The sequence below is a fragment of the Lepidochelys kempii genome, chromosome 2 (genome assembly GCF_965140285.1).
Source record: "Lepidochelys kempii isolate rLepKem1 chromosome 2, rLepKem1.hap1, whole genome shotgun sequence".
Classification (NCBI taxonomy): domain Eukaryota; kingdom Metazoa; phylum Chordata; order Testudines; family Cheloniidae; genus Lepidochelys; species Lepidochelys kempii.
In genome coordinates, this window is record NC_136381.1 from 26,430,152 (window position 1) to 26,457,899 (window position 27,748).

At 42.5% G+C, this 27,748-nt stretch overlaps 1 protein-coding gene across 2 annotated transcripts; it reads right to left on the reverse strand.

Moving 5' to 3' along the window:
- Positions 1–736: 736 nt before the first annotated feature.
- On the reverse strand, positions 737–26,691 carry MED30 (mediator complex subunit 30). Of its 2 annotated transcripts, XM_073330277.2 has the most exons (6): positions 26,596–26,691; positions 24,189–24,307; positions 23,621–23,826; positions 15,407–15,565; positions 9,718–9,828; positions 737–1,222 (listed from the first exon to the last, which is right to left on the reverse strand). In XM_073330277.2, exons 3-6 carry the CDS (start codon positions 23,792–23,794, stop codon positions 1,127–1,129), a joined length of 540 nt encoding a protein of 179 aa, XP_073186378.1. In that variant the 5' UTR covers positions 23,795–23,826; positions 24,189–24,307; positions 26,596–26,691; the 3' UTR covers positions 737–1,126. The 2 variants fall into 2 exon arrangements, with proteins under 2 accessions (XP_073186378.1, XP_073186379.1); XM_073330278.2 differs by lacking the exon at positions 24,189–24,307.
- Positions 26,692–27,748: the final 1,057 nt, after the last annotated feature.

Below are 27,748 nucleotides of genomic sequence, written 5' to 3' on the forward strand. Positions count from 1 at the left end.
GAGGACAAAAAATGAGGAATGGGGAGACCTCTATAGCAAGAGATTGAAAAGAATAAGACTGCTCAATTTAGAGACAGCATAAATATAGAACAAATGAATGATATACAGGAAAAGAAATCAGGCACTCACGGTGATCCCTTCTCAGAATATACGAATAAGAGTTCCAATGAACTGAAAGCTAATAATTTAAAACTGATAAAAAGAAATATTATCTTTAAACCAAATTATGTAATTGATCTGTCAAACTCAATGCCACAGACAACTCTGAATTCAACAGCTTAGAAGGATTCAAGAAAATTAGACATATATAAAGGATAATAAGAACATTTACAGTTACAGTAGACAAGATAAAAATCAGAGACACAAATGTTTATGTTTCAGGATGTGTAACTCTTTAGTCAAGGACAAGAGTTAGGAGGAAACTATCGCATCCCCTAAAGGCAGGTTATTCCAGTACTGTTCTGCATGTGGCTTCTTGCACTTTGCTCTGAAACATCCAGTTCTGTCCTCTGTCAGACACACAACACTGGACAAAATGAACTAATCATCTGATTTGGCATGGCAATTCATATTATGAATTATGAATCATCCTAGGATCCAATTATTACTTACATAAGAACTATAATTCTTTATCTTAAATTTCCTTAGTATCACTTACATTCTTTCTCACCTGAGTGTTCTTCACTACAGACCACTGAAAATACTGAAAATACATTGAACGTATTTGAATACTGACTATATTTTAAACAAAAGCTTTATTTGTTTAAACATTGAGAAATTTATTTAAAAACACAAGTTTTGAAGTCAGCTTTAAAAAAACCCCAAAACAGCGGAATTGGAATGCTAGCCAAAATATGACTACACGTTACAAAGCTTATTGTAGTAAACACAAATGAGTCTCTATTGTGTGTACAAATTACATGATGAATTGTTTACATAAACAGAACCAATACATTTAAATATCACAAAAGAAACCACATAGTAACATTAAAGGAGTTTTGTATACCAGTGGGATAAGGAGAGGGGAAAATGAATGGCTTTTTAGAAAAAAGAAATTATGTATTTTCAAAAAAATAAAGAAAGTCTATTTTCATAATTACAAAAAATACTTAAATTGTATCATAGTTCAGTTCCTCATTGCCAACATGGCATTTATGTCCCAAATGAGATTCCGTAATTGATCCATAATTTGCTTCAGCTGCTGATTCTTCTGTTTCAGTTTCTGTGAAAAGAAAGAATTTATCAAGTGGTGTTTGATCAAGCCCAGACTATGTAATTGGAATTTCAATTAAAAGAAAATAATCATACTACATAATGTAGCACAGGGGGTTTATTCTCACACATCAGTGCTCCCATCGTCATCAACTGAATGCCATGGTCTCTTTAAAATGTATTCTTAGAGGATTAGAAAAACCAGGAATTAAGGAGTGCTGTGGGAATACTGTTTCTTTTCTCAACAGTCTTTTGGTCAGAACCCTTGTCTCTCACAAAACAAACAAGCTCCTTTAAAAACTGAGTGCTTGTGGGCATCAGAAGATATTAGCAAAGCCCTTAAAGCAACAAAAGCATGTTTCTGTAGGAAGAAAAAACTTCACAGTCTGAACTAGTTAAAAGGTGTAAGGGGGAAACAGGTAAATTTATGTGAACATATTTTGTGTGAATTGAGTGCTTAGAAAAGTGGTGGATTAGTAGTACAGTAGAACCTCAGAGTTACAAACACCAATTAAGGAACTGACCGGACAACCATACACCTCATTTGGAATCGGAAGTACGCAATCTGGCAGCATCATAGACTTCCCCCTCCCCCACAAAAGAAAGAAAATACAATACAGTACTGTGTTAAACATAAACTAAAAAAAATAAAGGGAAAGTTTAAAAAAAAATTGACAAGGTAAGGAAACTGTTTCTGTGCTTGTTTCATTTACATTATGATGGTTAAAAGCAGCATTTTTCTTTGGCATAGAAAAGTTTCAAAGCTGTATTAAGTCAATGTTCAGTTGTGAACTTTTGAAAGAACAACCATAACATTTTGTTCGGAGTTACGAACATTTCAGAGTTCTGAACAACCTCCATTCCCGAGGGGTTTGTAACTGAGGTGGTCTGAACCAGGCATAGTGTGAGGAAAAGAGCTGTTCAAGTTTTTTCAACAGCTCTCCCAAAGCAGCTCAACCCCGATTTACAACTGATGTGCAGGCCAGCAAATAGGGCATCCTATTCATTCTACATTCTGCGGTACACAAATACCGTAGGGTTAGGGGACCAGCAAAATCAGGGCTTGTCTATATTTACAGTGCTGCAGCTGTGCTGCTCTAGTGCATAGTGAAAAGGCTATCTATGCCAACAGGAGAGCTTCTCCCATCAGCATACGTACTCCACCTCTCTAAGGGCTTGTCTACATTACTGCGCAGGGTCAATCTAAGATATGCAACTTCAGCCACGTGAACAGCGTAGCTGAAGTCGACGTACTTAGATCTACTTACTGCGGTGTCTTCACTGCGGTAAGTTGACAGCTGACGATGTCCCGTCGACTCCACTTGCGCTCCTTGTTCTGGTGGAGTACCGGTGAGTTGACAGGAGAGCGCTCAGCAGTTGATTTATCGCATCTATACTAGACGCGATAAATCGACCCTCACTGGATCGATCGCTGCCTGTCGATCCAGCGGATAGTGTAGATAGGCCCTAAAAGGCAGTAGCTATGTCGACAGGAGAAGCCCTCCCATCAAACTAAGTTCTTCCCCGCAGAAAATATATTTCTGCCCAAGAGATGCTGCAGTTCTGCCTTTCGCCCACCAGAGGCTGCTGTGGCATCAGAACAGTTAGCAGCATGAATGAAGCTGGCTGTTCTGGCACCACAGTGGCCTCTGGTGGGCAAAAGGTGGAACTGTAGCACTTCTGGGGCAGAATACATTTTCTGGGGGGGGGGGGGGGGGATCTGTGCATGCCCAGTGGCAGAGAATTCCCCCAGGAGTAGAACTTCATCAGAGCACCCTGCCTGCGGAGCCAGATTAGGACAGCGTGGGGCACACAGGGCTGCTGCGGGGGTGTCAGATACTGGGGTTCAGAATGGCTAGTGGGGGAACAGACTGAGGCATGGACTCAGGAGCTAGTGGGGTGACAGCGTTGAGCCTGAAGATGGGGGAGGAGGCTGCAGAGACCCATGGGGATGGGGAGTACGGGGACAGGGGCAGATGTACCTGACTGAATGGGGGAGTCTCTTCAATTCCCTAACAATCCCAACCCTTCCCCCCACAAAAAACCTATACTATATTTCTCCCACCCACACCCCACAACCCTCCAGGTTCACTCCAGGCTCCTTCCCTCTCCCTCAACTCCTCCATTACCCCTGACGCCCCCCAAGCCTTTGCGCTGCTTCTGACAGGTGCAGGAAATACAGTTCTGTATTTTAATTTAAATGAATTACTCAAAGTTCTGTATTAATATGCCTAATAAGGAATCTATTTGTCAAAAAAACTCTACCAGAATCAGGTTTTTTGGACTGTATTGTTACAGACATACTTGCTAGCAGATATTTTGAAATAAATTATCAAAATAATGGAAACTGGCACCATTATATTGCGTTATTTTGACAAATAAAATATGCACTATTTTGCAGAATTTTAAAATATTGTGCACAGAATTTTTAATTTTTTTGGTGCAGAATTCCCCCAGGAGTATAAACTGCACAAAAACAAAATGAGAAATGACTGCTTAGGAAGGAGTACTGAAAAAAAGAATCTGGGTGTTATAGTGGAGCACAAACTAAATATGAGTAAACAATGAAATTCCGTTGCAAAAAAGCAGACATTATTCTGGAATGTATTAACAGGAGTGTTGCAAGCAAGACACTAGATGTAATTTTTCCATTCAGCACTGATATGGCCTCAACTGAAGTACTGTGTCCAGTTCTGGGCACCACACTTCGATGTAGATAAAGTGGAGAAAGTCCAGAGGAGAGCAACAAAGGTGACTAAACGTCTAGAAAATATGACCTACAAGGAAAGACTGAAAAAAATTGGGTTTGTTTAGTCTGGAGAACAGAAGACTGAGAGGGGACAGGATAACAGTCTTCCAGTACATAAAAGATTGTCATAAAAAAGAGGGTGATAAATCGCTCTCATTATCCACTGAGGACAGACAAGCAGTAATGGGGTTAAATTGCAGCAAGGGAGATTTAGGTTAGACATTAGGAAAAACTTCCTAAGTGTAATGGTAGTTAAGCACTGAAACAAATTACCTAGGGAGGTTATAGAATCTCTGTCATTAGAGGTTTTTAAGGAGAGGTTAAACAAACACCTGTCAGGGAGGTCTAGATATAGTACTCAGTTTTGCCTCAGTGCAGGGGACTGGACTAGATGGCCTACTGAGATCCTTTCCAGTCCTACATTTCTATTATTATTAATTTATTTTGTTAAAAGAAAGCTTAAACATTTATGAAATTCCACAAGATCATGCCAAGGAGGTTTAAAAAACTAATTTGCATACAAGTAAAACAACAAGGGTAAAAACATGTCATAAAACTATCAAACACACAGTAAATACAGACAGTTATGTTTATTAACAGTTAAAGATTGCAAATAAATGTGCATAAATTCACAGTATAACATTATACAGGATTTAATATATACAATCCCTCTACATCAACATATAAGAAGATAAAATACAACAGAAAAGCTTTCAGTTGCTTTTCTCTCAATTCACATGCTGTCCCCATGTTTTTGCCTATACAGTGTGTGAATAAATATAGGGTTTTATGTAATATCTTTCCCTCTCTAATTGGGAATTGAAAAGTTGAAACATCAAAGAAATATTTTCAGTGGATTTTCTGGTATTTCCCTCTACCACTTATTTTAATTACTTGGAATCTAGATATTTCTTTTGTTCAGTTGTTTTCTGTCTATTTTACATATACCTGTACTGCTTTCTGCTTAGTATTTACACATACGTCTTTCCAACCCTTCAAATATTTAATCCTATCTTTATGTTTTACAATTTGAAGGACCAACTACTTGTGCTTTAGTGATGCTGTATATTTTAGTAACCTTTCTACACTGATTTGAATAAAATTTTAATTAGTAACTATACCTGCCATTCAGACTGAAAATTTAACAGCATCTTTAGCATATCTGATACATTTTCTTGAACCAGTTAGTGTATCATAAATCCTACACTTGACAAAAGAAAAGTTCTTCTTCAATTTCTCGAAATACAAAAAGCAGACCCTTTTTTTTTTCTTTCTTCAAACAAGGAATTTATTACTCATGAAAGGTGTTGGAGTGGCAGCCCTACAGTTCATTATTAATCCACAACATAGTTCTGATAATATTTTCACATTTTACATTGTATATACATTCTGCTATCCACCATTCCTGGAGAAGCTTCAAAGCCACAGAGAACCCAACTATGATCTCATCCCAATCTGCTTGCCAAATACTAAATAGAACTACTAGGTACAAACCCAAATGTACCTCATTCATGAAAATCTCACAGCACTGGCTAGGAAACACTGTAGAGAGCAACACAGTTTTGATTGTTGGGGTGCCTTAACTCCGCAATCAACCAGTAGAACAAAATCAAAAATTGCTGAACAAACCGGATGTGCCATGTTTGTCTTTCTGCCACAGGACAGAAGCGACTTTGTCTGTACAAAGTGCAAGCTGGTCTCCATATTGGAAGAGAAGGTTCAAGGTCTGGAGAAACAAGTATCGACCCTGCGTTGCGTAAGAGAAACGGAAGATTTCCTGGACAGACGTCAGGATATGCTTCTACGAACACAGTGTTCTGAAGATTCAGAACAGGCTGCGCAGCGGGGACAGGAGGACAGTGAAGAAATTTGGCAGCATGTGACCTCCAGAAGAAGAAAGGGGTGCATCCATGTACCAGCAACGCAGATACAGGTAAGCAACTGTTTTCATGTTCTCTCCACAGGAACTAATGCGGAGAGTGGACTAGATGATACATCTGAGGGAAGGGAACAGAAGGAGACTCCACCGATTGAAAGGCACGAGATGCACTGTCTTAGGGATAGGGGTTCCACGACCACCACTCCAAAGAGAAAGAGGCGGGTGGTGGTGGTCGGGGACTCTCTCCTCAGGGGGACTCAGTCATCTATCTGCCGCCCCAACCGGGAAAACCAAGAAGTCTGCTGCTTGCCAGGAGCAAGGATTCACGATGTGACGGAGGGACTGCCGAGACTCATCAAGCCCTCGGATTGCTACCCCTTCCCGCTTCTCCACGTGGGCACCAATGATACTGCCAAGAATGACCCTGAGCGGATCACTGCGGACTACGTGGCTCTGGGAAGAAGGATAAAGGAGTTTGAGGTGCAAATGGTGTTCTCATCCATCCTCCCCGTCAAGGAAAAGGCCTGGGTAGAGACCGTCGAATCGTGGAAGTCAATGAAGGGCTACGCAGGTGGTGTTGGAGAGAAGGCTTTGGATTCTTTGACCATGGGATGGTGTTCCAAGAAGGAGGAGTGCTAGGCAGAGACGGGCTCCACCTCCCGAAGAGAGGGAAGAGCATCTTTGCAAGCAGGCTGGCTAACCTAGTGAGAAGGACTTTAAACTAGGTTCACAGGGGAAGGAGACCAAAGCCCTGAGGTAAGTGGGGACATGGGATACTGGGAGGAAGCACGAGCAGGAGAGCGCGAGAGGGGAGGGCTCCTGCCTCATACTAAGAAAGCAGGACAAACACCAAGTTATCTCAAGTGCCTATACACAAATGCAGGAAGCCTGGGAAATAAGCAGGGAGAACTGGGAAGTCCTGGCACAGTCAAGGAATTATGATGTGATTGGAATAACAGAGACTTAGTGGGATAACTCACATGACTGGAGTACTGTCATGGAGATGGATATAAACTGTTCAGGAAGGACAAGCAGGGCAGAAAAGATGGGGAAGTTGCACTGTATATAAGAGAGCAGTATGACTGCTCAGAGCTCCGGTATGAAACAGTAGAAAAACCTGAGAGTCTCTGGATTAAGTTTAGAAGTGTGAGCAGCAAGGGTGATGCAGTGGTGGGAGTCTGCTATAGACCACCGGACCAGGGGGAAGAGGTGGATGAGGCTTTCTTCTGGCAACTCACGGACGTTACAAGATCGCAAGCCCTGGTTCTCATGGGAGACTTCAATCACCCTGACATCTGCTGGGAGAGCAATACAGCGGTGCACAGACAATCCAGGAAGTTTTTGGAAAGTGTAGGGGACAATTTCCTGGTGCAAGTGCTGGAGGAACCAACTAGGGGCAGAGCTCTTCTTGTCCTGCTGCTCACAAACCAGGAAGAATTAGTAGGGGAAGCAAAAGTGGATGGGAACCTGGGAGGCAGCAACTGTGAGATGGTCGAGTTCAGGATCCTGACACAAGGAAGAAAGGAGAGCAGCAGAATATGGACCCTGGACTTCAGAAAAGCAGACTTAGACAACCTCAGGGAACTGATGGGCAGGACTCCCTGGGAGAATAATATGAGGGGGAAAAGGAGTCCAGGAGAGCTGGCTGTATTTTAAAGAATCCTAATTGAGGTTACAGGGACAAACCATCCCGATGTGCAGAAAGAAGAGTAAATATGGCAGGCGACCAGCTTGGCTTCACAGTGATATCCTTGCTGATCTTAAACACAAAAAAGAAGCTTACAAGAAGTAGAAGACTGGACAAATGACCAGGGAAGAGTATAAAAATATTGCTTGGGCATGCAGGAGTGAAATATGGAAGGCCAAATCACACCTGGAGGTGCAGCTAGCAAGAGATGTTAAGAGTAACAAGAAGGGTTTCTTCAGGTATGTTAGCAACAAGAAGAAAGTCAAGGAAAGTGTGGGCCCCTTACTGAATGAGGGAGGTAACCTAGTGACAGAGGATGTGGAAAAAGCTAATGTACTCAATGCTTTTTTTGCCTCTGTCTTCACAAACAAGGTCAGCTCCCAGACTACTGCACTGGGCAGCACAGCATGGGGAGGAGGTGACCAGCCCTCTGTGGAGAAAGAAGTGGTTCGGGACTATTTAGAAACGCTGGACGAGCACAAGTCCATTGGGCCGGATGCGCTGCATCTGAGAGTCCTAAAGGAGTTGGCGGATGTGATTGCAGAGCCATTGGCCATTATCTTTGAAAACTCATGGTGTTCGGGGGAGGTCCCGGACGACTGGAAAAAGGCTAATGTAGTGCCCATCTTTAAAAAAGGGAAGAAGGAGGATCCTGGGAACTACAGGCCTGTCAGCCTCACCTCAGTCCCTGGAAAAATCATGGAGCATGTCCTCAAGGAATCAATTCTGAAACACTTAGAGGAGAGGAAAGTGATCAGGAACAGTCAGCATGGATTCACCAAGGTCAAGTCATGCCTGACTAATCTAATTGCCTTCTGTGACGAGATAACTGGCTCTGTGGATGAGGGGAACGCAGTGGACGTGTTGTTCCTTGACTTTAGCAAAGCTTTCGACAGTCTCCCACAGTATTCTTGCCAGCAAGTTAAAGAAGTATGGGCTGGATGAATGGACTATAAGGTGGATAGAAAGCTGGCGAGATTGTCGGGCTCAACGGGTAGTGATCAATGGCTCCATGTCTAGATGGTAGCCGGTATCAAGTGGAGTGCCCCAAGGGTTGGTCCTCGGGCCGGTTTTGTTCAATATCTTTATTAATGATCTGGAGGATGGTGTGGATTGCACCCTCAGCAAGTTTGCAGATGACACTAAACTGGGAGGAGAGGTAGATACGATGGAGGGTAGGGTTAGGATACAGAGGAAGCTAGACAAATTAGAGGATTGGGCCAAAAGAAATCTCATGAGTTTCAACAAGGACAAGTGCAGAGTCTTGCACTTAGGACGGAAGAATCCCATGCACCGCTACAGACTAGGGACGAATGGCTAGGCAGCAGTTCTGCAGAAAAGGACCTAGAGGTTACAGTGGACGAGAAGCTGGATATGAGACAACAGTGTACCCTTGTTGCCAAGAAGGCCAATGGCATTTTGGGGTGTATAAGTAGGGGCATTGCCAGCAGATCGAGGGACGTGATCATTCCCCTCTATTCGACATTGGTGAGGCCTCATCTGGAGTACTGTGTCCAGTTTTGGGCCCCACACTAGAAGAAGGATGTGGAAAAATTGGAAAACGTCCAGCAGAAGGCAACAAAAATGACTGGGGGACTGGAACACATGACTTATGAGGAGAGGCTGAGGGAACGAGGATTGTTTAGTCTGTGGAAGAGAAGAATGAGGGGGGATTTGATAGCTGCTTTCAACTACCTGAAAGGGGGTTCCAAAGAGGATGGATCTAGACTGTTCTCAGTGGTAGCAGATGACAGAACAAGGAGTAATGGTCTCAAGTTGCAGTGGGGGAGATTTAGGTTGGATATTAGGAAAACCTTTTTCACTAGGAGGGTGGTGAAACACTGGAATGCGTTACCTAGGGAGGTGGTGGAATCTCCATCCTTAGAGGTTTTTAAGGCCAGACTTGACAAAGCCCTGGCTGGGATGATTTAGTTGGGGATTGGTCCTGCTTTGAGCAGGGGGTTGGAGTAGATGACCTCCTGAGGTCCCTTCCGTCCCTGATATTCTATGATTCTATGATGGAGAACGCTGAAATCCTGATACACAAGAAATGTTTACTCCTGAACTATTTGTTACTTGGGGCCAAATAGCAAACACACTGTATTTTATGGAGCAATCTAGTAATACAAGCTTCACATGGACAAAGCAACATATTTTCTGCGTCATGCAAGTCAATCTGAACTTTGTTACCTTATTTACTTCCATGATTTCCCTTCTTTCCTCACTAGCAAAACGAAGCTGGCTTGCAACACCACGATCATCATGCTTGGATCCATCCTCTTCAACATATGGAATAAGTTGCTATGAAGGTGAACCAAATGTTAAAGTTCAAGTAAAAAACTATTTTTGCTATGTATGGTAAAAATTTGAAGAGAACGATAGTATATGCTCCAGAACTATGGGGCCAAAATAAACTTCTCATCTACATTTATGGCAATACAGTCAAAATGAAGCATTTCTGTGCCAATGTCATTTCCATTATAAACCTCTGCTCTCAGTAGTTTAAATACATTAAACAGAAATCTTAACAAGTTTCCTGATCTGAAGCTTATGTTTGTAAATGTTTGTAAAGGACTATTTAGTATTATTATTTTAATACTGTCAAGCTTGTAAACAGTATTTTTTACAGAATCAAGGAACAGAAGAAACTGATTTTAAAATATGCTAACCCTGCAGCTCTCATTCAGTGGGCAATGGGAGCTCTGCACTGGAATATATGCAAGTACAGAGTTCTTAATCTGAACCACTCCTTTGTTTCCCTTTTTTTTTTTTGGGTGGGGGGCGAGTAAGTGAGAAGAGGGAAAGAGGAACAGTGGCAGACAGAGGATAAGAAGGAAAGTTTCTTTTTACAGGTGTGCAATATTAGGGCCAGATTGTCCTTAGCCTTTGGAAAGGTGCATAAGAGAGCAAAGACATCATTGCTTTCTCTGGGAGTTCAAATTGCCTAAGGGACATGGCTTACTCAACACCTCCCTTCCCCCGCATAGGCCTACAGAATGGCTCCAGCAAGCACCCCCGTACACCAGGGAAGGGTATAGTGCTTCAAATAGGCACAATGCCTCATAGACATATGCTTGCGTCACTGCAGCTTTATGCAGGCCTCAACATGGGCTGTGGTTTACAAAGAGGCAAAATCTAGCCTTTAATATTTTAAGAAGTCTATATTATGATGTCTTTGTATTTTTGACCATTATAGGTTGATTCAAATAGAAAGATCTTAACAGAAAAATGTCAAATATGAATTTTGTCTTAAATATTTTCCATTGTGATCAGATCAAATAACCCATGTTTCATCATTTCCTACAAACTGCCACTGTAAAGAGAAACAGTCTGAAACAAAATCTGATGAAGAGTCCTAAATGATCTTTAACACTCATATCCTTCCTTTAAAAGAAAATCCAACCAATTTGTATATAAAAAATTACAGACAGAAGTATTTTTCTGCATAGCAAAAAAATACTACTCTGATTCAAAAGCAGTACCCTACAACAATTTAGAATTAGGTCTTAGAGTTAATGGAACTTGTATGTGAAGGCACACAGTCCATTGTTTCGTCTTTAAACTCCCATTTCTGAAAAAAATTGAGAATATGGAACACTTCTAAATGTCAACACAATGTCTGAGTCCTCAGACGTTAGGCACTGAGAAAAGATGAAGCTGCTAGTAGGATAAGATCCTCTTAAATTTAAACAGAGAACAGCCAAAACTAAGACTAGTAATTACTGGAAATGTGTAAGGAGAAGACAAGGGTTAAGGATTAGGGAATAGGTTCTCAATCAAATGCACATTCATCTGTTATTTAGCTACATTGGAAACTGAACCATTTATGCTGAGGGAATGTGAAAGGAAGAGAAATCATGAATACTAAATCATTTATGCAGTCCAAATATATCTGTTAAACCTCAGATAGCATGATAATTTCCATCCTAACCCATTTTCAGACATTCATAACTTACTGAAACAGTTACCCCTTGTACCATAACTTTGCAGGATTGGTCTCTGTTTAAGGGAGGTTTTTATTTTTTTAAGTTGAGCAAAGACATTAAATGTATTTTAAAGTACAAGAGTGGAACCTCCCATCTTCCTCAGACATCCCCAATTTAAAAAAAAAATCAAATGCCTTTTTTTTTTTTTTACAACTCTAGGAGTAAAATGGATGTGGGTAGGAAGTTTAAATTTGGCATGTAGGAGTCCTCATTCTAAAATGACCACCTTTGAATATACTGGTGAAAACTAGCTCTGATTTAACCTATTGAAAATTGAATTTCATACACGTGAAATACATTTTGCACAGAATTCTCATTAATCTTGTTAAAGTGGACAGCCAATGAATTCCACACTGCATATGTGCATCTAAGCTGTACACTGAAAATGTAATGAAAGTGCATGACTTATAATATTTGCATCCTATAAGGCAGAAGCTACTTAGCTACTAAGGTTCTCTGGAGGAGGGCTTCCTTTACTACCCTGCAAGGCAAGGAGAAGGCATTCTGGTAGCATACAGCCAAATATTCTACACTATGAAATTTCTTTGATCTCTAAACCAAATGTAATTTTTGATAAAAGTGACTAAGAACATTCAAATTGAACAGTTAAGCACTCAACATTCACGAAATTCAGGCAAAGAAAGTTGGTAGCTAGGCCAGCTTCATAGTTAATTGCCTCACGTACTGATCTGTTGGTTGAAAAGGAGTTGAACAGTACAAGGATACCAACTATATTAACATATATAAATTGAAGAGAGATTTATTTTAGAACATTTAAGTAAATAAAGATTGCCAATGAAAACAGAGTATAGCAACAATGAAAAAAATTTTTTTTAAAGATGGTTCACATGTAATCTAAAGCCAGAATCCTGCAACTGGTTCTGATGGAATCAGTGGCAGGACGGGAGCTAAATTAATATAAATTAATTAATATAAGTAGAACACTATATTGTACTAGTATGTAATTAGAGACTACATCAAAAGCAATGCACAAGGGGACAGAGTTATGGTTATGCAACCTTTTCTTAATCTAGCTTTATTGATAGAATGTTAGTTATAGATATCTGGGAAATGGAAGAGTGCTTGACTTAACACACACACTTCCTTTTAAACCGGAGGACAATTTCTCTGCATTCACCAATACAATACCATTTTGCTATATTCAGCCCAAATTCCACCTCTTCAAGATACTGTGTGTACCAACTGTACTTTTTCACTTTCATAATAGAAGATAATTAAAGGCCCTAAGAGGGAATATGACAAAGGGACATAAAATAGTGAATGGTCTAGTAGATTCAGCTTCTATTCACCCTGTCTCATAAAACACAAGAGGAACAAAATGAAACTCAAAGTTAGCCAACTCAAAACCAATAAAATGAAACTTCTTCCACACAAAGCACAATGAAACTCATTGCACAAGATATCACTGAGGCCATGAGATTAGAAGGAGTCAGAAAGGGATTGGACATTAATATGGATATCAAAATATCCATATATATAATAGCAAATGCTTAAAAAAAACCCCAAATCCCATAAACAATCTCCAAGAAGGGATATAAATTTACATGCTATGGGGCATAAGTCAACTCCATCTATCAGGGGTTGGGAGGAAACTTTCCATGGAGCGGATTATCCCATAACAGCCTGCTGCAGGGTTTCATGTACTTTTCTCTAAAGCGGGTGGTAATCTTGTCAGAGACTGGTCTAGATCAGAGGTGGGCAAACTATGTCCTGCAGGCCACATTTGGCCCGTGGGACTGTCCTGCCCAGCCCCTGAGCTCCTGGCCTGGGAGACTGTCCCCCCCCCCCCCCCCCCGCAGCCACGCCGCCGCACTGCTTTGGGTGGTGGGGCTGCAGAGCTTTGTGCTGTGCGGTGCGGCTCCAGGCAGTAAGGAGCGGGGCGGGGGGAGAAGGGGTTAGATAGAGGGCAGGGGAGTTCGGGGGGTGGCCAGGGGCATGGAGAGGGGTTGGGGCGGTCAGAGAGCGGGGAACGGGGGTTGAATGGGGGCAGGAGTCCCAGAGGGGGCAGAGAGTAAGGAGAGGAGGGGTTGGATGGGGGGCAGTCAGGGCACAGGGAACAGAAGGAGTGGATGGGGTAGGGCTCCTGGGGGGCCAGTCAGGAAGGAGGAGGGGGTTGAATGAGGTGGTGGGGGGCAGCTAGGGGAGAGGGGTCCAGGGCAGTCAGGGAGAAGGGGTGTGGTTGGATGGGGCAGGAGTCCCAGGGGGGCAGTCAGGAAGGAGGGGGGAGGTTTGATGGGACGGTGGGGGACAGTTAGGGGTGGGGGATCCGGGGGTGATCAGGGGACCGAGAGAAGGGGGGGTGGATGGGGCAGGGGTTCCCAGGGGGCCATCAAGGAATGGAGGGGTTGGATAGGGCAGGAGTCCCCGGGGGGGGGGGGCTGTCAGGGGGCGAGAAGTGGCGGGGTCAAATAGGGAGCAGGGGCCAGGCCATGCCTCACTGTTCGGGGAGGCACAGCCTCCCCTAACCGGCCCTCCATACAATTTCAGAAACCCGATGCAGCCCTCAGACCAAAAAGTTTGCCCGCCTCTGGTCTAGATGGACCACTGGTCTGATCCTAAATTTCCTATATTTCTTTGTTCCTGTTTAGTGAATATTTTAAAACTTATAACACCATGTTTATATTAAACTGCCCACAAATACAAGAGTAAAATGGTGTAGAAAATTCAAAAATCTACTACTAGTAGTAACAGCAGCAGCAATAGTATCCAGAGGCCCAATGAGGATAGGTGCCCCATTGTGCTACGCAGTAAACTCAGAGTAAGTAGGGCATGTCTAAATTTCAAAGGAAAAAAGGTAGATTTGACAAAGATTAAAAAAATCAAGGAGAAACTCATTTTCTCTCAGGTTTTCTGTTTACTTTTGGAATTTTGGAATGGAAAAAAGATTTTCCATCCAGTGTTCTTCCTCTCACTTTTTCCCCACTGGAAAATAATTGGAAAAAGAAAAAATGTGAGAGAAAGTAGTGAATAAAAACCTCCACTCTAACTTTTTTCCCTCTAAATGTATTTCTTTCCCCTGGAAAAGCATAAAAAAAGATACACAGAAAGTAAGTTTTTCCCCAGTTTGTCTCTCTGTCTCACTCTCTCCCGTTTTTTAAAACAAAAAGCCCCAAAACCTTTTCTCCTTTTTTTCTACTGGGCAAAGACTACTCCAAAATCTGAAATGAAATTTAATTTCATTTAAAAAAATGTTTCAAATTTTTCATCCTTCCAAAAGTAAAAAAACCCTCATTCAATCTAAATGAAAAAAATTTAGTTCTCTTTTAATTTTTTTTTAAATTAAAAAAACAGCTTCAAAATTTCAACCAGCTCCACAAAGTGACAATCTGTCCCCTGAAGAGTTTACAGCAGTGGTCCCCAAACTGTGGGGTGTGCCCCTCGGGGGGGAGCAGAGGAACGTCGGGTGGGGGGGCGTGGTGGGGCCCAGCACAGCCCACACGGGGTGGGGAGGGAGTGCCACCCAGACCTGCTCTACCCCCAGCCCTAGCCTCAGTTCGGGTCCTGGTCATGGCTTCACCCCTGGCTGCGGCCCCAGCTGCAGTTCTGGCCTTGGCTCCCAGTCCCAGCCCCGGCCCCCAGTCCCACTCTTAGCCCCCATCTGTGGCTCTGCTCGTGGCCCCGGCTCCTGACTGTGGCTCTGGTCCTGCTCCCAGCCGTAGTTGTGGGGGTTGGGGGAGGGGGTGGACAGGTTCCGTTATGGGTAAGAGAGGCCACAAAAGAAAAAGTTGGGGGACCACTGGTTTACAGTCTTGTTTAAAATCAGAGACAACAGCTGAGTATAACAAGCAGTCTGAAGGAATGGGTGCTACTGTAACATAAACAAACAATAAAAATCAGACCCAACAATCAAACATATCAAAGAAAATACTTACCTCTATGGGAACAGGATCTAGCCCTGCACAGTTTTCATTGCATTTGTCATAGACTAATCTGAGTTTCCTGAAGAGTATTGATAGCTGACGGAGATGTTCTTGCAGCTTTGCTAATCTGTCTTGGTATGTCCCAGTATGATAAGTAACACCATTTGGTAGCTTAAGAAGCCAAACAATTTAAAAAGGAAAACAGTTAACAAAATAAAACAAACAAAAAAAAAGTTACTAAAACAAACTTTCTATCCCATCAACTAAAATGAAGTGTTTATAAAAAGTTCTTTTTTACTAGGGCTGTCGATTAATCGCAGTTAACTCAGCGATTAACTCAAAAAATTAACTGTGATTAAAAAATTAACAGTGATTAATCGCACTGTTAAACAATAGAATAAGAATACCAATTGAAATTTATTAAATATTTTGGATGTTTTTCTACATTTTCAAATATATTGATTTCTATTACAACACAGAATACAGAGTGTACAGAGTTCACTTTACATTATTATTTTTATTACAAATATTTGCACTGTAAAAAAAAATAGTATTTTTCAATTCACCTCATACAAGTACTGTAGTGCAATCTCTTTATCGTGAAAGTGTAATTTACAAATGTAGACTTTTGTTGTTACATAACTGCACTCAAAAACAAAACAATGTACAACTTTGGAGCCTACAAGTCCACGCAGTCCTACTTCTTGTTCAGCCAATCGCTGAGACAAACAAGTTTGTATACATTTATGGGAGATACTGCTGCCTGCTTCTTATTTACAGTGTCACCTAAAAGTGAGAACAGGCATTCGCATGGCACTTTTGTAGCTGGTGTTGCAAGGTATTTATGTGCCAGATATGCTAAATATTTGTATGCCCCTTCATGCTTCAGCCATCATTCCACAGGACATGCTTCCATGCTGATGATGCTCATTAAAAAAATAACCCATTAATTAAATTTGTAACTGAACTCCTTGGGGGAGAATTGTATGTCTCCAGCTCTGTTTTACCTGCATTCTGCCATATATTTTATGTTATAGCAGTCTCGGTTGATGACCCAGCATATGTTCGTTTTAAAGAACACTTTCACAGCAGATTTGACAAAACGCAAAGAAGGTACCAATGTGAGATTTCTAAAGATAGCTACAGCACTTGACCCAAGGTTTAAGAATCTGAAGTGCTGTCCAAAATCTGAGCGGGACAAGCTGTGGAGCATGCTTTCAGAAGTCTTAAAAGAGGAACTGGATGTGGAAACTACAGAACCCGAACTACCAAAAAAGAAAATCCAATCTTCTGCTGTTGGCATCTGACTCGGATGATGAAAATAAATATGCTTCGGTCTGCTCTGCTTTAGATCGTATTGAGCGGAACCTGTCGTCAGCATGGACACGTGTCCTCTGGAATGGTGGTTGAAGCGTGAAGGAACATATGAATCTTTAGCGCATCTGGCACGTAAATATCTTGAGACACTGGCTATAACAGTGCCATGTGAATGCCTGTTCTCACTTTCAGGTGACATTGTAAACAAGAAGCGGTCAGCATTATCTCCTTCAAACTGTAACCAAACTTGTTTGTTTGGATGATTGGTTGAAGTAGGACTGAGTGGACTTGTAGGCTCTAAAGTTTTACATTGTTTTATTTTTGAATGCAGTTATTTTTTATACATAATTCTGAATTTGTAAGTTCAACTTTCATGATAAAGAGGTTGCACTACAGTACTTGTATTAGGTGAATTGAAAAATACTATATCTTTTGTTTTTTACAGTGCGAACATTTGTAATAAAAATAATAATAATATAAAGTAAGCACTGTACACTTTGTATTCTGTGTTGTAATTGAAATCAATATATTTAAAAATGTAGAAAACGTCCAAAAATATTTAAATAAATGGTATTCTAGTCGCGCTGTTAAACAATAATAATTGCGATTAATTTTTTTAACCCTGTGATTAATCGCAATTAATTTTTGTAAGTTCTTGACAAACCTATTTTTTACATTTTTCTCTCCGACTAACAGTCATGGATGTTCCAGCCACTTTCTTTACATTAAAAATTTGCACCTTATCTGCTGATTTTATATGCCAAACCCAAGTCCTATGTAATCACAGACCCTTTATATAGTCAATAGCTTCTTATTTAATATCTTCAAATAGTTTTTCAAATGCTAACATCTTTTCTATTGTGACTAATCAGAAGACTGTGCTCTCTGGTATCATACACAGATCTGACCACAGTAATCCACACACTTATGCCCCAGACATATTCAGTATATTAGGGAAAGAGGCTCCATAATGCAGAGTGCAGCAGTCGGCTCACTTAGCAAAGGCACTGGAGTCTGTATTCAATTCATTTTAGTTAGTTATTTAAAAAAATAAAGTTTCAACAACATTTTTTAGGAAAAATATTTCTAAATTTTTCAATTATTGTTTCTGTTTATGACCAATTTATAAAGGATTGAAACTTTTTGAAAATTCAACATTTTGATGAAATAATTTTGTAGTTTTTTGGCATTTTTTGACCAGCTTTAATTTTAAAATTCATAGCTCTCTGTGGGGTTAACATTTGTTACCTAAGATCACTTCTCTCTCCACTGACAGCTAAATCCTACTGGAACCATGAAACTGTTTACCAAGAGAGGAGGATCATGACACAGATGAGAGAATGGGTGTCTGGACCTAGACTATGGAACTCACTCTTACAGAACTTCCAAAATTAGAGCTTAATACAAAATACACCTCATCAACTTAGCTTTTCCACAATAAGCTCTCTACACAGACACATATACACATTCATCACAAAACAAAATGTCTTCTACTTTTCAAGTTTCCCCACCGACGGAAATGAGAGAAAGAATTTGTTTCATTATTTTCATCTGGGAGGTGATCATACTCACAACTATAAATATGAATTCTGTAACTGAAGTTAAATCATGAATAGTGAGAGATCTCTGCATCTAGCTGGCCACCTCAGCCATGAATCAAAGTGATGAACTAAGGGTTTGTCTACACTTGCAGTGCTATAGTGCTTAATGAAAATGCTACCTGCCAACAGGACACCTTTTCCACTCAGCATAGTCTATAGGTTTTAAACCTCCTAAGAGGAGGTAGCTATGTCAATAGGAAAAGCCCTCCCATTGACAAAGTGCTGTCTACATCAGGAGTTAGGTTGGCATAACTGCAGCACTCAGGGGTGCAAATTTTCCACACCCCTGAGCGATGTAGTTATACTGACATAAGTTTGTAGTGTAGACTAGGGCTCAGTGTCACATTTCTGTGGTTCGTAACAGAAAAGAAGAGGCTAAGGTGGATTTCCATAACACCAAATATTGAAAGGAAATACAGTCATAACTTTCTGCAAAAAGGACTCTACTATGAAATCCTGAGAGCATAAGAAAGGCCATACTGGGTCAGAGTAAGGGTCCATCCAGCCCCAGTATCCTGTCTACTCACAGTGACAATGCCAGGTGCCCCAGAGGGAGTGAACCTAACAGGTAATGATCAAGTGATCTCTCTCCTGCCATCCATCTCCACCCTCTGACACACAGAGGCTAGGGACACCATTCCTTACCCATCCTGGCTAATAGCCATTAATGGACTTAACCTCCATGAATTTATCCAGTTCTCTTTTAAACCCTGTTATAGTCCTAGCCTTCACAACCTCCTATGGCAAGGAGTTCCACAGATTGACTGTGCACTGAGTAAAGAAGAACTTTTACAAGAAGGGTTTCTTCAGGTATGTTGGCAATAAGAAGAAAGCCCAGGAAAGCGTGGGCCCCTTACTGAATGAGGGAGGCAACCTAGTGACAGAGGATGTGGAAAAAGCTAATGTACTCAATGCTTTTTTTGCCTCTGTCTTCACAAACAAGGTCAGCTCCCAGACTACTGCACTGGGCAGCACAGCATGGGGAGGAGGTGACCAGCCCTCTGTGGAGAAAGAAGTGGTTCGGGACTATTTAGAAACGCTGGACGAGCACAAGTCCATTGGGCTGGATGCGCTGCATCTGAGAGTCCTAAAGGAGTTGGCGGATGTGATTGCAGAGCCATTGGCCATTATCTTTGAAAACTCATGGTGTTCAGGGGAGGTCCCGGATGACTGGAAAAAGGCTAATGTAGTGCCAATCTTTAAAAAAGGGAAGAAGGAGGATCCTGGGAACTACAGGCCAGTCAGCCTCACCTCAGTCCCTGGAAAAATCATGGAGCATGTCCTCAAGGAATCAATTCTGAAACACTTAGAGGAGAGGAAAGTGATCAGGAACAGTCAGCATGGATTCACCACGGTCAAGTCATGCCTGACTAATCTAATTGCTTTCTATGATGAGATAATTGGTTCTGTGGATGAAGGGAAAGCAGTGGACGTGTTATTCCTCGACTTTAACAAAGCTTTTGACACGGTCTCCTACAGTATTCTTGTCAGCAAGTTAAAGAAGTATGGGCTGGATGGATGCACTACAAGGTGGGTAGAAAGTTGGCTAGATTGTCGGGCTCAACGGGTAGTGATCAATGGCTCCATGTCTAGTTGGCAGCCGGTATCTAGCGGAGTGCCCCAAGGGTTGGTCCTCGGGCCGGTTTTGTTCAATATCTTCATTAATGATCTGGAGGATGATGTGGATTGCACCCTCAGCAAGTTTGCAGATGACACTAAACTGGGAGGAGCGGTGGATACGCTGGAGGGTAGGGATAGGATACAGAGGGACCTAGACAAATTGGAGGATTGGGCCAAAAGAAATCTGATGAGGTTCAACAAGGACAAGTGCAGAGTCCTGCACTTAGGACGGAAGAATCCAATGCACCGCTACAGACTAGGGACTGAACGGCTAGGCAGCAGTTCTGCAGAAAAGGACCTGGAGGTGACAGTGGACGAGAAGCTGGATATGAGTCAACAGTGTGCCCTTGTTGCCAAGAAGGCCAATGGCATTTTGGGGTGTATAAGTAGGGGCATTGCCAGCAGATCGAGGGACGTGATCGTTCCCCTCTATTCGACACTGGTGAGGCCTCATCTGGAGTACTGTGTCTAGTTTTGGGCCCCACACTACAAGAAGGATGTGGAAAAATTGGAGAGAATCCAGCGAAGGGCAACAAAGATGATTAGGGGTGTAGAACACATGACTTATAAGGAGAGGCTGAGGGAACTGGGATTGTTTAGTCTACGGAAGAGAAGAATGAGGGGAGATTTGATAGCTGCTTTTAACTACCTGAAAGGTGGATCCAAAGAGGATGGATCTAGACTATTCTCAGTGATAGCAGATGACAGGACAAGGAGTAATGGTCTGAAGTTGCAGTGGGGGAGATTTGGGTTGGATATTAGGAAAAACTTTTCCACTAGGAGGGTGGTGAAACACTGGAATGCGTTACCTAGGGAGGTAGTGGAATCCCCTTCCTTAAAAGTTTTTAAGGTCAGACTTGACAAAGCCCTGGCTGGGATGATTTAGTTGGGATTGGTCCTACTCTGGGCAGGGGGTTGGACTAGATGGCCTCCAGAGGTCCCTTCCAACTCTGTTATTCTATGATTCTATGATTTGTTTTAAACCTGCTACCCACTAATTTCATTTGGTGGCCCCTAGTTTTGATATTATGGGAACAAGTAAATAACTTTTCCTTATTCACTTTCTCCACACCACTCATGATTTTATAGACCTCTATCATATCCCCCCTTAGTCTCCTCTTTTCCAAGCTGAAAAGTTCTAGCCTTTTTAATTTCTCCTCATATGGGACCTGTTCTAAATCCCTAATCATTTTAGTTGCCCTTTTCTGAACCTTTTCTAATGCCAGTATATTTTTTTGAGATGAGGGGACCACATCTGTATGCAGTATTCAAGATGAGGGGACCACATCTGTATGCAGTATTCAAGATGTGGGCGTACCATGGATTTATATAAGGGCAATAAGATATTCTCCATCTTATTCTCTATCCCTTTTTTAATGATTCCTAACATCCCGTATGCTTTTTGGACTGCCGCTGCACACTGTATGGATGTCTTCAGAGAACTATCCACGATGACTCCAAGATCTTTCTCCTGATTAATTGTAGCTATATTAGCCCCATCATATTGTATGTATAGTTGGGGTTATTTTTTCCAATGTGCATTACTTTACTTTACAGAAGTGGTTTTAGTACTGTTACATAACACAGAAAACATTTATTTTTGAATAACATTATTTCCCCTATATCTAAGTTAATTACTTCATTAAGTTGTACCAAATGCGTGAGCATTTCTTTAAGAGTTGAAAAGAGAACTAAGATAGACTGTATATATTTGCTAGTTATAGCTCAAAGGGTTTTAACAGCTCAAGGCTATGTGAATTGGATTGAATTTCATAGAAGCCATGGTTTCTTTCATTGTGTTTAAATGTTGTAAAAATAATTTATTCAGAAATTATTTTTTGTATCCTCCCTTTCTGATCTAAGGAACATTTTCAAACAACTAGATTATGTCCTGTTAATAATAGTGTACAACCTGTACACTGGTTCTACTTTTAGTTTAGTATTTAGTCCACAAATAAATTGTTCTTTTTTCACCTTTACTTTTAACTTAAGGATAGCATCATATTAATGTCATTACAATAATAGAGGATTTGCAATACCTAATCTAACTGTATTGGCCATTGCTAAAAGCAATACTCCATAAGGATACGTATTTTTCTTGCAGTTATTTTACAAAACTTCTCACTTTACTTTTATTCAAATACAGTGAAGAAGCTCAAATGAGACTCTTCATAGTTAAATCTGGATTTTTAAAAAAATAACTTGTTCATTAAAAAATTATGCAACTCTAGTAAGATGCACAGTTCCTGAAAACCTCTTAGAAATGCAATAATTCTCAAGCTATAACTTTTTAATTTGTTATATATTAATTTACAAAGGCTATTCCACTTTGTTGGCCAAATTCTGTCTTATACTCAAAAATGTTTCTACTCAGCTCCCATTTACTTCAATGATTGTTGGATTCTTCCCACGGATACAAGTACCTGGCCTCTAGTATTTCTCTCACCTCCCAAAACAAGTGCTATGATACAACTAGCACAAGTAAAAACAAATAAAAATAAGCACAGGACTTCAACTCAGCAGGAGAAGAGCATAAGCAACCAAAAAATTATTATATATATATATATATATATAAAAAATCCAAGCTTCCAAAGGGTCATTTCAAACAGTAGGAGAAGAGTGATGTTAACAGTTATTACAAATACCCTAACAATATGCAGTCTTTTTACAATATGCAGTGACCACTAGCAGCCATTACTTTATTTTTAGACCCCACCGCTACAATGTGCTCCTCATAGAAGTGCTCCTGCCATCACTTAAGTCAGTAGGGTTCTGTGCAGGTGTAGGAGTTTACGTGAGCAAAGCTCCTTCCAAGATCTGGGACTGTTTAATTATGAACACAATGCTATTCTTCTTAACATCAGAATGCTTAAACTGGTTATGCAAGATGTAGAAGATGTGATATTGGATGCCATCTTAAAATTTTATGAGATGTTATCAAGCTCAGTATCAAAATGCTTTAGCAATAATTTCTGACATAAATACCTAGATATAGATAAAAAATTACAATATAAGAACGTTCAACTAAAAAATAAAATCATAGTCACAGGAAGAAATAAAAGGATTATATTCCAATTCATCTTCTCAGATTCTATTCTTTAAATACAATTACATCTTGGGGTTTATTTACTCAGTAACCAGCCTCACACTGAAAATTACTTGTACCACTTTCTGAGTATAAAAAGAGCGTTAAGAATTTCACCCAGTTTTGGATGGAAAATGTTATTCTATAGTAAGATGACCAAAAGATCTCTGGCAAAATAATCCCCAAAGGCCAGCAAGAATACAGAAAAGAAGTTAGCATACAAACAAATTTTGTTATTTCTTAAAAGAAAATAGAAACATAAAGACAAAAGTCTTACATTTAGCGTGTACCCACAGTACACTAAATGAGGATTTTCTCTAATTCACAATGCTCATGCAACCAGGATGGAAGAACAGATTTACAGAAATAATCCAACAGCAATATACAGACAACATATTCTCACCCCTGAAAGCACTTTGGTCAAGAACTTGCTCTAAGCTAAACTACCCCCTCAAATACTGAAAACACTTTCTACACATGCTATGATGCATCCGATCATCTCCAACTGTATTACCTTTTTTTTTTTTTTTTTAAACAACTAGTTGGTAGGAGATAGGAAGGGAACAGAAGAGTATGAAAAGGGAAGGTCTTTCTGCATCTCACCTGCATATTCCTCAGTAGCTGAAAGATTTCCATTGTCCGAAATACAATATCCTGCACAGTCTCTTGGCCAATGCGACAGAGAGAAGCTGTGTTCACTTCTCGGGCTGCTTGAGCCTGTGGTCCTGAGAAAGCACCAGGAGGCATCCCTGCCCCAGCGAGAGGAGGAGTGGACATGATCTGACTCCAATCAATCCCACAAAATAAGGCTGCACACAGACAGGGAGAAAGAGATGCTGAAGTATAGTTCATGAATGCTCAATTAAAACTCTGTATGGTTACTATACTGTTCCTTTCCTCATGACATCCCTATCCCAAACATGAAAAACAAACTACATTACTAAACAGGCAAAAGACAGATTGGTGTTTTAAACATCAGGTTTGAAATACCTTCAGCTTCCTTGAACCACAGGTTTATAACTCAGTAGGACGAATTCAATTCTAGCAACTTATATCTATGCCGTTCATACTATAAAGGAATTATTTGGATGAGTCCTTTCTCCTATCTGCTCTTTGTGGATATGAAAGATTCTAGGGCACTTTTCCTACAAGTAGGAGTTTGTCCTAGTACCTTTGGCCAAAACTCCTTTCCTTCCACTGTTGTCTTGTACGACTGATGTCAGCCCAATTGCTGTCCTCTCCACCTCAGAGGTGGCTGTTTTTCAGGCGGTATGTATAGTCCGTGAGCAGCTTTGGGATGAAAGGTGTAATAAAAAGTTTAAAATAAATTCCATATCTAGATATTGTTTCATTAGGTTATCAAGCTCCTCTCTAGCACTCTAGATGCTTTACACACTGTACAAACATCTAGAAAAAGGCAAGCAGGCCGAAAACTTTCTACCCCAAGGAAGATGGTTCTGATGCCTGGGCACCATGTCAAAGCAGTAGGGTTGCCCAGCAGAAGCTTAGTGGGAAACAATGAGAGAACACATGGGCTCAACTACTCAGTTACTGTAAGGGCTGCACCACACCCAGTGTGTGGGGGTTATCAATCCCCATCCTTTCCTCCTGGCTGCAACATACTTGGAGGTCACCGGACTCTGAAGAGTGGAAGATGGCGGGAAGTCCTTCGCACTTAAGTGGGGACTCAGTCTCCTATTCTGCTGGGTTGGGGAGGGGACCAATTCCCTATGCTCCTGCTTCTGGGGGGGAGGGGCAGTTCCAGGGGAGGCAGGAGGCACAGTCCTTTAGTCCTGAGTCAGTGATGGGCAACCTGCGGTCCGTCAGGGTAATCCGCTAGTGGGCTGCAAGACAGTTTGTTTACATCAACCGTCTGCAGGCCCGCACCACTTTCCACAGCTCCCGTTGGCTGGGAACGATGAATGGCAGCCACTGGGAGCTGCGGGCAGGCATGCCTGCAGACGGTTGATGTAAACAAACTGTCTCGCAGCCTGCCGGCAGATTACCCTGACGGACTGCAAGTTGCCCACCACTGTCCTGAGGGGTGGAGGTGTCAGTCAGAGACTTCAAGGGCAGTGGCTCTCAACCAGGAGAGAGGCATGCGTGGCGGGTGAATCCCTGGCTCAGGGAGGCTAGCCCCTGGCTGCACCACCCCTTCTGCCTGAGGCCCCGCCTCTCCCGCCGGAGCCCAGAGACCACCCCCTCCTGGCGCGGCAGCCAGCTTCCCCCCCACGCCTCCAGCCACCCATGCCCCGCTAGCCCCGAAACAACCAGCGGGTGAGCGGGCAGAGACACCCCCCCCCAGCCCCGGGTGAGTGGACGGTGCCCCCCACAGCACCGGAGGGCTGGGCGGACGGGCAGCATGGCCTCCCTCCCCCAACCACAGATCACAGACCAGCCACCGTTAGCCCTCTAGCCCCCCCGCAGCACAACGCGGGAAGCAGGAAGGAGTCTGGGGGAAGAGTGTGTGTGGGGCCATGCAAGGTTGTTTGGGGAGGCACAGCCTTCCCCTGCCTTCAATACTCGTGGCCCATGCGCAAATATCTTCCAGAGGTACATCAAGTCATCTAGATATTGCCTAGTTTTACAACAGGCTACATAAAAAGCACTAGCAAAGTCAGTACAAACTAATATTTCACACAGACAGTGAGTTGTTTATACTGCTGTACATACTATACACTGAAATGTACGTAAAATATTTATATTCCAATTGATTTATCTTATTATCATATGGCAAAAATGAGAACATAATCAATTTTTCAGTGATAGCGTACTGTGACACTTTTACACAAAGTAAAACTATTTCTGCATGCTTATTCTCCCCCCCGCCCCCACTGTTACTCTCACCTTCTTGTCAACTGTTGGAAATGGGCCATCCTATCACCACAAAAGCTTTTTTCTCCTGCTGCTAACAGCCCACCTTAATTGATCACTCTCGTTATAGTGTGTATGGCAACACCCATTGTTTCATGTTCTCTGTGTATATATCTCTTCCCTTTGTATTTTCCACTGCATGCATCGGATGAAGTGGGTTTTAGCCCACGAAAGCTTATGCTCAAATAAATTTGTTAGTCTCTAAGGTGCCTCAAGTCCTCCTGGTTCTTTTTGTGACACTTCTGTATTATTATATCTGATTTTGCACGCAAGCAGTTTTTAAGTGAGGTGACACTTCGGGGTACACAAGACAAATCAGACTCCTGGAAAGGGGTCCATTAGTCTGGAAAGGTTGAGACCCACCCCTGGAGGGGAGTGGAGGTTGGGACAGTCCTCCACTTCATAGGGAGGGGAGACTTTCTCCCCTGTGGGGAATGCAGTCCTCGGGGGTGGGGTGAATCTGACCTCTTGTGGGGCAAGGAGTGTCCCAAGAACCTGTGGGGGGAGGAAGGGGAAAGGAGCAGCCTCTGAGGGTGGGGGGATTCCTGGCCCGGGGCGGGGAGGGCAGTCCTAACACCTCTGGGGAGGGGCACTGCTCTTCTCCGGGGGCGCGGGGAAGAAGGGCAGGGCAGGGCAGGGCTCCCCTCCGCCGAGGAGGTCGCTGAGAGCAGGCTGCAACCCTAGCCCGCTGCTGAGCTACTTACGGCGGGCGGGCGACAGCCGTCTCCGACCGGCGCGGCTAGTTACCCTGGAAACAACCAGGCGGAAGGAGATGACTGGACTAGAGACAGAAGCGGAAGCGAGGCCGCGCGGGAAGTGACGCCAGAGGAAGGGGCGGGGCGGGGCGCGGCGCGTGGCTGGGAAGGCGGGAGCGGAGCGCGCGGGAGGAGGCAAATGCTGCGGCGCGGGCGCTGGCGTTAGCGCGAGGCGGCTCGAGGCGCGTTGCGTTGTCCGCGGTCAGAGCCGTCCCTGTGGTCTCCAGGGCCGCGTCCCGGCTAGGGTGGAGGGTGCGATTTTTCGGGGGCGCGACTTGTTGGGCGGCCGAGAAACGCGGACTGGGGCCGCCCCAGAGCCCGGTGGCTCGGGTTTGTTTGCGCTGGCCAGTCCAGGAGCGTTTTGTCCGGGGGCACCGGAGCAGGCAGGAAGCCTGGTGTGAATGCGAACTTCCAAGCTGCTTCGGTTTGGCTCTCCACAGAGCAACGGCCGAGGAGAAAGGGAAGGTTTGGGTTGGTGGGCTGGACCCAGGCGCTGGGGCTCCAGGAGGCGCTGGTGTGATGCCAAACCCAAGTACTTTTTTTTTTTTAAAGACATCAGCCTCCTGAAATATCATGATTGGTTTAAAAATTGTGGGATTTTAAAAAAAAGAAAACAACCGTTCAGGATATTATTGGCCTTCTGGTTTTTGAGGTTTTGGGGTGCACTTGTTTCATATTTTCATGCCTTTCTCTGCAACGGAGAGGGCTAGAAAGAAGTGCACTTTAAAAAAAAATGAAAGCTGAATTTCTCATGAACTCCCATGACTCTAGGAACTGGGGCTTTAAGAAAGATCCCAATTAACGCAAGGGGTGGCAACACAGGATGCTATTTTTAATCTGTCTATTTAGGTTGAATATTTAGGATCAAATTCTTCTCACCTGACTCATCCAAATAGCATTATTCTTGTGAATAAGGCAAATAAGATTTAGCCTTTAAGCCTGTCAATTTTCCTGTGAGATTATATTACTATAGCAGCCCATAAATTTTTGCAAAAAGAAAAGGAGTACTTGTGGCACCTTAGAGACTAACCAATTTATTTGAGCATGAGCTTTCGTGAGCTACAGCTCACTTCATCAGATGCATGCCGTGGAAACTGCAGCA

Excerpts from the sequence above, each read along its gene's own strand:
- MED30 (XM_073330278.2), bottom strand. The coding sequence starts at position 23,794 with ATGTCCACTCCTCCTCTCGCTGGGGCAGGGATGCCTCCTGGTGCTTTC. Across the intron at positions 15,566-23,620 it reads AGCTACTGAGGAATATGCAG|CTACCAAATGGTGTTACTTA; the intron begins GTGAGATGCAGA and ends TGGCTTCTTAAG. Across the intron at positions 1,223-9,717 it reads AAATCATGGAAGTAAATAAG|AAACTGAAACAGAAGAATCA; the intron begins GTAACAAAGTTC and ends TTCTTTTCACAG.